Genomic DNA, 10,663 nt, shown 5'->3' with positions numbered 1-10,663 from the left:
CGTCCTATTAATGACTGAATGCGGCACTTATTTCCTCAAATCGTCTCTTTCTCTCCTTGCGGTCGCATCCTGCTTGTCTCTTCCTCCTCTTCTTCTCCGCCCATCCCCATTCGCCCCATCATCTGAGTGAGTGTCTCTGAATTCTTCCCCCAGTTCCCGCACCCCTGGATCCGGCGTACACGCCTGCGTGAAACGATAGCTGCGCTGGCGCTCCTCAACCGCCCCCCCCCTCCTCACCTCCCCCTCCCACGGATAGATGCAAGCGGAGAAGGGAGGGTGGGGTCCCGGGACCCCTTCGCACCCCCACACCCTCCCCCCTGACATCGCTTCCTCCCCGACTCGTGAAAACCCGACTCGGAACAGAAAACAGTCGGACCTCCGCAGGTATGCCGGCAAGGAGACCGCGCACTCCTCTCGTAATATGGCACGCCGCTCAGCGGGCTCCTCTTCCACTCTCTGCTCCCATCCGCTGCGCAAGTCGACGCAACAATACCGGAGCGCCGTCGCCGTGGTGACCGCCCCCGCCGCTACTGCCGTGCCGGTCCTCCGCTGAGAAGGGTGACCTCGACACTCCACCGTCTCCTCACTCTCCCGAGGAGAATCTCTGTGAAGCCGGTTCTTTCGTTCCGTTGGATTTTTTTCTCAGCCCAAGTGGTGGAAGACGAACCAGCAAACTTTTCCCCTCGATTGGAACTCCATCCTGCTCAAATTAAAAGACCCCCGTGAGAGAGAAGGGGGACTCTTAAATACCGAAAAAGTTCAATCTTTGCGGAAACGTCTCATCAAGTCCCTTAACGTCTTTCGTGAGTTGAGGAGTTTAAGTTTCCCAACCATTGCGTGTGAATGTCCATCATCGTTAGAAATAATTAAGGTGAGCTAGGACCCTAAGAAAGTTTGCCTCCATTTAGCTCCCCCGGGCTATTTTCTTGTAAGATCAAATCTTCGTGAAAGTGCAAGGTTACTGCTTCTCTGTATTTGGCCAGCAGATTTTATCTTCCCTTGTATTCAACTTCAGACTTTAGTAGTGCTATTCGTCCCGCTTACTTATTACAAACTCAGATTCTACACCGGGAACTCTCCTAAAACAGAAGGGTCAAAGACGAGAAGACGCAGGAATATTGGAGGAGTGAGTCACTTTCCCTCCGCAATTCCGATCAACTTTTCCACGGCCTGTCGACGCGGTTCTGTGTGCCATATATGAGATCATAAGGTGCTTCTTCTTCCACTTAGTCCCACTCTGTCCTTCATTACCGCCCTATCTGTATAAAAAGGGGCGTTTTCGCCCCCAATGGAGTGACGGAGAGCCTCTTTCAACTCTTTCCTGCTAAACTTCGCGGGAGCGACAGAGAGCGTGCCCAGAAGACCTCTATTTGTTTTTTTATGCGTCTTTTATTTTCTCATTCTCGGGCGAGGAGTTCCCTTTCGAAGATAAAAGTGTAGCAGACAGCTTCGCAGTGTATCTTCAGCGCCTTGGTGACAAAAAAACCTTGGTTTCTAGTGGAAACAGTGAATTTTACCCTAATGTTACCGTTTATTTGGTCGTTCTCCGGTGCTTCGGCGGAGCGTAAGGAATAGAGCTTACTTCTGTGGTGTCATTTAGGTGTGTGTGTTGGGTAATTTTTCGTTCTTTTTTCGGCAATTTTAAGAAGAAAAATAATAAGTTGGAAAAGTGATAAGAAAGTGACGGTTGGATTGGAGGCGGTTTCCTATTAGCCCTAAAGAAGTTAAAGTGGAGGACTTTGGCGAAGGCGAGCGAGGTAGAAGTATTTGATGGCTTTTGGAGACGTCAATGAGAGGTAGGAGGAGTTGTGATTTGGAGAGAAGCAGAGCTCTAAGATTCTTGAGCCCCATTCAGTAATCTTAAAGAGCCTAAAGTCTACCGTCAATTCTAATCAAGTCCCGTGAGCATTCGCGGAGGACCGTTAATAGCTGGATTTGATTCGTGGACGTATAAACGGAATACCCGCCCGTTTAAATGGCTAATGATCCTCGTTCGGCGATATCGCATCTGTTGTGAGCACAATCGGATATTCCCGCAAGAGTTACGTTTTAGCGTGCCTCTTGTTTATCGCCATCTCGGACTCGGAAGCCCGCTGTGTTTGCCGCTGCGGGCGTGGCGACCAGACGAGCGGCTCTATTTGTCCACTGGGGTCAATAGCGCTGCATTCGTGTGAAGTGAGGGACTGGACCCTTGAGAGCAATAACTCAGCTCCGATCCTGACCGCTTTATAAAGAAAATAAACGCTCAATACACTCTCTTCCCCTTCAATTTTACCAGTCTTAAAAAAAATATACCAGGACTCATTTAGCAATTATTCCTCGTTATTTCCTCCACAAATGATCGAGTGCATCTTGAAATTTTATTGAATTATTCAGATCAATTTTTTTCTCGCGGAAGTCGGCAACTAGGGGCCGAAAGGAAATTAATAATTAAGTGTCGATCTTAGTGGGATAAGGGCGCTGAATAAATGCCGGCCACCAGCCCTTGAGACCTCTCGTGACCCGGAACATTCATCGAAAGCTTCCCTTCGTTTTCATTTAGTTCTTTCCGCCGAATGGCTTAGGAAATTTTCAGCGAAGAGTTGGATTGTAATTGGCCACTCAGAGAGTTAAATAGGAACAAACACGCGAAGAATTTCCCTTTTATAAGGCGTTTTTTCTCTCTTCTTTTATCACTTGTGGCGAGCGGGACGTCCGCTCGAAACAGCTCAGGAAAACAACGTGTAGCCGTTCTCCTCATTTCCTTTATCTCTCCCTCTGTATACCTTTGAGCTTAAAAAAAGCCTTGAAAAGTTTCCAGCAATTGAGTGGAGTTGACTCCGAGTTCATGGATGGGCTGAGATAGTGGGAAAACACCACTGCAGAGAAGAAATCGCCGAACTTGAGGAGGAGAGTAAGCGAGAAACGCGATTATTTTGGAAAGAAAAATATTCCTCCAGTCCCTTAGACCGCGGAGAGATTTTTTTATCAGGATAGACGAAGATAGAGGACAACACGTAGATAGTAAAAGAAGGGTTTAAAGAGATAGAAAAAGAGCAAGCGAAGTATAACCCTGGCGGCAGTGATCGTGGCTTCGTGCCGTGAATTTTTGCAGCAACTTGTCTCTACGAGCGGCCTAAGAGGAAGAGGTTTTCACACTTGGAATCTCAAGTGGAGAGAACTTGGGTAGTGTCCTATTGGGAGACCTGAGCAAGACCTTTTTTTTCCTTGCGAGGAAGAAAAGATAGGTAATGGCATAGTGGATAGTTCGTGTGTGCTCTTTTGTGTGGGGCTTTGTGTGTTTGTCCTCAGCCCGTTTTGGCGAAGGAGTTGCCGGTGATCGGAGGTAGAGGTGCCCGATGACGATTCTCATCGTGCACTTGGATAGAGCGGCTCACGGATAAGACCCTGCCTTCTCGGCGCCAGCGACTCCAAGAGGAAAGTCTTCGATATTTTCCCTCGTTGGGATCTTTTTCTCTGCCACACACTACCTCTCTCCCCGACCTGCTTCAAGACGTGCCTCCGGCTCAAAAGCTCTGGCTGGCCTCCACTTCGAAGCGATCCGGGATACACCCATGGGGGAAGTCCAAAAACCTTTTGCTTGGAAAACGTGTCGGTGAAATGGGAAGGGCGGGCAGATAAGTACGCTGTTCCATTCCACCGAGCGTCTGAAATTCTCTCGAGTGAAACGGAGGAAACAAGTTGAGCGAAAAAAAGGAACGAAATAAATGTCGCAAATCCGCAGTTCCGAGCCTTAAAGCCAGGATAATATTCTTTTTAAAGCAAATTCTCTGAAGTTACTCCGGCCCCAAAGTGAAACTGCATTATACTGCTCGCCTATTACGCTCAATATTTTTCTCCCTTCGCTTATAAAGTGATTCCTCTAAATACAGTCGAAGAATTAATCTTTCATGCTTAGAATATTATCGATGCTATTAAAAGTTAACTAAGGAATGTTATCGTTCTGTGAAGTCGCTAGCTCAAAGAAGAATTTGCTTTGATTAGACGCTCTTGTTAGTGGTCTACCCAGTTTCTCTTAAATCTAAATATAGTGTGTTGTTAGGATTGTCTTTTTAGTCTTCTTGCGTAATCATACTCGTGTTCTTCTCAACGGTGATCGACGCAGAAGTGATTGATTAAGCTTGTTGGAGATTGCTCCTTCAATACTGAAATCATTCTCGTTTGGAACAGGATTCGCGTAGAGTGAAATGAACATCTCCAGTGGTGATGGTGGTCTAAACCCCAGCGCCATCCTGTGACAGTCTCCGACTTGCAGCTCCACTACCACTGTTTGAAAACCAAAGCTCCTGATCTGTCCGTTCGGGAAGTCTACTGCCGTGATGCTTCGCTGGGCCAAGATGCTATCCCACAGCCATTTCAGGATATCCATCCTCTCCCTCGTCCTCCTGAGGATCTATCTATTCGGTGAGTACAGTAAAAAATTCCTCTCCAACTCCTTTCACTTTTCATCTTTCTACCGATTTCTTCGAACTGGATCTCCCCATTGTTGTCGACAATACCTTCGAGATCATCGGTTGTCCAGGATATTTCTCCCCTTTTTCCGAGGAAAGAGCGGAAAACTTGTTCGCCATCGCCGATTTATTCATATGAATAGTTTTTTTTTACCTTTTCAAAACCCGCACTCAATCGAATTTCTCGATCTCTTTCATTATTTTAATAGGTATATTTTTTCTCGCTTCAAAGGAGAACGTAAAGTTGGCGGACTAACAAGAGTTATTGCATCGGAAACCGCTGCTTCGAATTTATCGCCGCAGAAGTTTGCAAACTACCTTGTATTGAATCCAGCCTGCAGTCTGCTTTTCTTCGTCCACTCCCCGCTAAGCCCGGACCGTAACTTTCGGAAGCGATAATGGCCGCCTTGCACGCCATGTCCTCGGCGAACTAATTCTGTGTTTAGGTGGGGAGCAAGAGGCATTTTAAGCACCAATGAGGACATGTTTTTGCATTTTATATATTCCTGAGCTGTGTGCCTATTACTTTCCACTGAATATTAGTATTTATAATGTTTTTATTCTTATTCATAGCATTCCCCGTTGACAAGGTTATTCTTTTGAGAAAATGAGGGGGAAAAAGTTAGTTTACGTAAATGCAATTGTACTCGACTCGTATTTGAGAAAGAAAATATTTTAGTGCTGATAGTATGACTTTCTAGAAAAGGAAATGCAAGCGTATATAATATGTAATCATCCATCAAAATGTAAATCGCTCCCAAATTTAAGGGCTCATTTTTATTCATTATTTTGTTATCTGGTATTAAAATTTTGTACGATTTTAAATTATCAGTTATCTCTACGTTTTTTGTGGACACCAACTCGCAAATTTGCTGGATGCTTGGTGGAAGTTAAATGAATTGCCAATTACGAAATGAAATGAAAACGCTCATGGTGTTTATGATGGAAATAATACCTAAATTAATTACCTATTCTATTTTTTAAATATTATTTATTTAATCCTGGGAAAATAATTATAGCTGCTAATAGCGATAAATTTGCCGGCATATTATTTCAGTATTCACTTGCCAACCATCTTACGTAAATTCCCTTATACCTCCGAGGTTTAAGTCTTTTTTCTTGGGAGTAGTCGAATGCAAACCAAACTCGTTTAATATTAACTCAGCTGTTACTATTTTTATACTCAACCTACATAACTTTTTTTCATAAAATAGATGTCCTTGGAAAATATTTTTTTGCGTCGAGTTGCAAAAGTTCTCTATCCTCGAATATCAGTCTTTTAATTCCATACCGTTACATATTATTTACAAATATACATTGAATAAATATTTAAGACCCTTTTATTCCTCGTATGCATTTCGATTTTGCATTAATTATAAACAGTATTTATTCAAACCAAGATCGATTCGATCAGCTTTGCTGAATGAAGGCTGACAAGAAATATTTTTTTCCTTCAGAATATTTTTACCAAATTCCTTTTCGTAGAAAAAAATAACTGCTTAATGATTTGAATACCTATGCGAAACAGTTCTTTTCACCCATTATTATGCCAACTTTTTCAGGCTAGTGCCAATTAAAAATACCCGTTCTAATAAAATTCAAACTTACTTTAAATGTATCTCATTATGAGACCATGCGTCTATATCCCTTAGGGTAAAGCTTCAATGCTCATAATAGTGAGGTAAAAACTATAGTTACCGAGGGTACTTGTTATAACATAAGTCGATTGGTCCTCCCGAACACCCTGAACATGTAGGAATGGTAATTCATTTTTTACCGAGTAACGTATCAACTCATTCTTTTCTACTTATGTACTTGGAAATAGAAAGACGTCGAATAAGTTTCCTTGTTTCAATAAAAATAATATTACTACTTACCCTTTGAATCCTTTAAAATTAGGATTCTTAAGTAAATTACGCACAAAACCGGATTACTCACCCATTTTTAAGTTCACCGCGTGGTTTTAATTTTTTTGGCATTATATGATGCTCTATGCGTATAAGGTAAGCGGGTACGCGATATGCATAAGAATGAATAGGTAAGGTCTTCGTAAAAAAAGTCTTTACCCTTGCAAATTTTAAACAGAGAGATGATGATGTTTCTGAAAGCTGAAATTAAAGATTCCCAGAATATGATTTTCATTAGTCAAGGTACTGCGAGTTTTATGCACTTAATGTATGAGTGCACTTAATAATTTTGGACACATGCAGAGTACAGCCAAAGGTTGATCTGCTGCATAAGAGCGCGCTATATTTGGGAATTAAGGCAATGTGAAATTCAAGCAGATTGGTGTCAGTGGTTCCTAATTGTGATTGGACTTCATGGTTTTGTGGGTGTGAGACCTGAACAATTTAATCTGTGGTTTGTTGTTGATGCTTGCCGAAACATCATTCTTAATTTATCAATTGGTGCAATGATAAATAATCCTCATTTGAATTTCGTGGTCATAACTGTTCTGATACTTTCAAAATTATTTCGCAATTGAATTTCTTGGTAAGAGAAAAGCAGGAACAGTGCATTCCCAAACTAACTTCGAGTTGGAACGTCGAAAGAGAGATTTGATGACATTTTTTTCACCTCCTTACTAGGAACAGCGTGCGATCACTGCAACGTATTAAAATTTGGGAATTACGCGCGGTGTGAAGTATTACCGATCCCGACAGGCGATTATGAGCGGCCAAGGGTGAAGATTGAAGGAATTACACCGGCTCATTGCTTATTCAAAGTAACATGGTTATGCATGGGACATAATGACCATGATAAATTTGGTGTACTCTTAAATAATAAATGATAGAATCTGAGACTTAAATTAATTGCAATAATTAAAACGAAGGAATGCGAGGCTATTACTTTCGCAACGAATGCTCTCATTTTAAGAAGGATTAAAATAAATTTAATCTGCAAGATGATCGGTCTGCATTCTGCGGGGACCTAATATGAGCCACGGGTTGTGGGTATACCGACTCAGGCTGTTGATGAGTTGAGGGGCTGAAGGTAGTTAACGGAGGTAAGCATAATGAAGGTTAATAAGGTCAAAACTTTTCGAAACTTTTGGTACGTAAGTAAAAAAAAAATCTTGGGACTAGAAGTTGGTTTGAATTGGCGAGGTTAGACTTCACTCCAGACTAAAGCATAGACGCACATTTGGGATTAAAGTTCCTCCATCTCAGCCGTTCTTAGGATTTCGGATCCAGTGCGACGATTGCTACGCCGGGATTTAGGCTGCCCTGCAATCGCTGGGGTGGTGGATTTACCTGGAAATACTCTCATTGCTTTGTTTTTAGCTTCTTTTAATCTCCCTCACTTAAAGTGGTTCAGCCCATAAGTAAAAGGGACCGATGCATGCTCTTTCAATATTGCGTCCAACTGGCGGAGCTTACTCTCACGTTAGCTACAAAATTTACGGCTGACCTTTATGAAGTTTTTTTAATTATTCCCATTCCAGTCGCTGAAATTTAATCTTGCAAGTGGAGTTAGGTAGGTGACTCTATTACCTTATGCATACAAAAGGATTCAGTGAGCTAGAGGTAATTTAGATAGGTAACGTACTCTATTCTCAGTTTTGCCATGATAACGGCAGGCCTATCTTTTTTAGTCCTGCGTAATATCCTTTCACGGGATAATCTTGTGCGGTATATTTCTCTTTTGTGTAATCCTACAGTACACTCTCGTTTATTCTATACTTGTTCTTCATTTTCGGTTACAAGCGCGTCGTAACGGTTGCTGTGACGAAGACAACAGTTTCGCTGGCCCTACTGCTATTGTCTTCAGGTGGCAGACACCGGTTCACAATTTTCGCCCTCATTATATTGTTTACGTGTTTTCAATTATCCAAAATTAACGAGGTTTTCTATCTGAACTATTTTCTATAAACGTTTGGTATCGATAGGGGAACCGACGCAGAAAGTATACATACGTTAAACTTAATAAAATTCAAAGGAAAGCTGCGCGATTTAAAAACTGCTACGAGAGAGCAAAAAGCCTTAGACAGCTTTTACGGAATTAGGACGGGAGCTTAGATAGTAGGCTTATTGACTAGGAGCCTACCTACTAGGCTTAGATTGCTGGAAAAATCATAAAAAGATATCTTTTAGAGATCGCGAAAAATATCGTCTTAGAACCTCACCTTATTTCTTTGTCCGACGGAGACAATAAATTAACAGAGATATTTTGCCGAACGGATTGGTAAATGATATTAAAGCAGTTTAAATGAACGCAAGTTAGAACTTCGTATGCGCACACCCTTATTTTTTATTAAATCGAAACTTGAAGCTTTTACGTGGTGGAAGGGCTCCATATTAATAATGAAAAACACTTTGTTACTTCCACAATATTCACAGAGTTTCTATTTTATTACCGGTTTCGGCTATTACACCACTTTCAAATACCCTTATTATTACCCTTACACCCTTACCCGGCCGGTGTTCTAACACTCGAATATTTATTCAGCTCACGAAAAAGTGTATAAATATTGAAATGGCCCTTCTTTTTCAATTGCCGCATTCACAACAGCCGTCTCGCCAGTTGTATCTGAATGTATGCCCCTTGGCTCGGGTCCCGCAACCCCCGGCAGTGGCGCTACGTGGCTTTGGATCTCCAGATAAACGTGAAATCTTCATTCCACGGATATTCGAGCCCTGGATCTCGGAACTAATCATCAGTGTGTCGGTGCAGCCCTTGCACTCCTTGGTTCAAGCAGCAGACGAGAGAGAGCTCTCCCTCCGTTATTGTTTCCGGGCGAGCGAGCTCTTCCGTCTCTTCGGCCACTCTCTTTGGGATTCCGAGGCCAGCGCGAGACTGCTATGCCGGGAATTAGACCGCCCCACAGTGGATCCGACCGAAAGTATTTCCCCCAGTGTTTTTAGCCTCTTTGAAACCCACTCACTTAAAGAGTTTTCCACAGGCTGGTTTGCAATCGCCAGGTTAGAGCTCGCACCAGGCTAAGTACGGCGCGGAAGATTAAGGATTTAGATTAAGGATTCGTTATCCATCCGTGGGTCATCTCGCCTTGTACTTGTTTGACAATGTCCGTAATTTTTCCGGAGCCTGAAACCGAATCCATTCGGGGCCGAGGGCAAGCGCTCTACCAAGTGAGATACGTCGCGTCGCTCCTTACGCATTTGAGGCAGCTTGAGCAATTTGCGCTCTGTTACAATAGGGGGTGTTGCCCTTACGTATATACACCCATGTTTTGTAACTTTTATTGAATTTGTCTATGAAATGAAAAAAAGCATTTTTCCCACTGTCTTGGGGTAGTAAAAACACTTTTGTGATTTTTCCTTTGGAGAAGCTTCTGCTACTCTGTGCAAAAGATAACTTACAAAATGAAGTTTACACTATGGTTTGCAGGATTTGTCACGATCATCACAAGTCAGGGGAGTAAATAATTGTATGTTTTTTCCATTATGGCACGTAGTAGGAGTTTGTCAAATAATTGAATTTCGTGGTCATTGTTTTGAGCAGCCTTTATTATGGTGTCACTCGGACTCAAATTTGGACTTGGACGATGGTATTGATGAAAAGACGGTGAATCATGTCGTTAAAATGAGAATAGCTCATGTGAATGATGATTGAAGGAATCACTGGATATCACTGAAACTGATAACGTGAGTTTCCTGTATGTAGAAAGGATGTAAAATCATTCGGAATTTTCAGTGGTGTAGTGTAATTTAATCATATTGCCTCTTACCTAAGCCGTAGATGCTATTTTTTAAAGAGTGCTTTGCATCCATTCACTGAAAATGCAGTTCCTTTAAATCACATTACTATCAATAAATTTTAATTTTCTAAAATGCTCATCAAGAAATCAACCACTTCAATGGGTTAAAATTACAGCATGCGGATCGGTCTTTGTAGTGGTGGGGTAAATTCCTCGCTTGCCAAACCGAAAGTCGCGCGTTCGAGTCCCACCTGGGGCCGTTGTCCCTACGCAGGGAATGGGTGTTTGTAATAGTCCAAGCGTGTCTGTTATTTGTTTGATTCCTCCGCTATAAATGCCGAGTTAAATGCGCTGCTTTAAATGCGGTGAATTTTGTAATAGTTATATTCTGTACACCGTCGTACACTAATATGCGAATTTTATGAACTCCGCCCGAGGGTAGTTGGTAGAATTATCGAGAAATACATACTTCTCTCGATTACATGCCTTTGTTCGTCCGAAAAGCGTGCCGGGCTGACCGTTTGCGGTGGTCATCCGATCTCGTGCCAGAGCG

General features: G+C 42.5%; 1 protein-coding gene across 2 annotated transcripts in view; it reads left to right on the top strand.

The window, feature by feature from the left end:
- The first annotated feature begins 385 nt into the window (after window positions 1–385).
- Window positions 386–10,663, top strand: part of LOC124158492 — a 743,480-nt gene continuing 733,202 nt past the window's right edge. For both annotated transcript variants that reach the window (XM_046533616.1, XM_046533615.1), the window contains exon 1: window positions 386–4,404. In XM_046533616.1, the coding sequence (XP_046389572.1) occupies window positions 4,320–4,404 (85 nt within the window). In that variant the 5' untranslated portion in view covers window positions 386–4,319. The remainder of the gene's footprint in view (window positions 4,405–10,663) is intronic.

This window comes from Ischnura elegans, chromosome 5 (assembly GCF_921293095.1).
Source record: "Ischnura elegans chromosome 5, ioIscEleg1.1, whole genome shotgun sequence".
NCBI lineage: Eukaryota > Metazoa > Arthropoda > Insecta > Odonata > Coenagrionidae > Ischnura > Ischnura elegans.
This window is presented reverse-complemented; position numbering and strand designations above follow the sequence as displayed.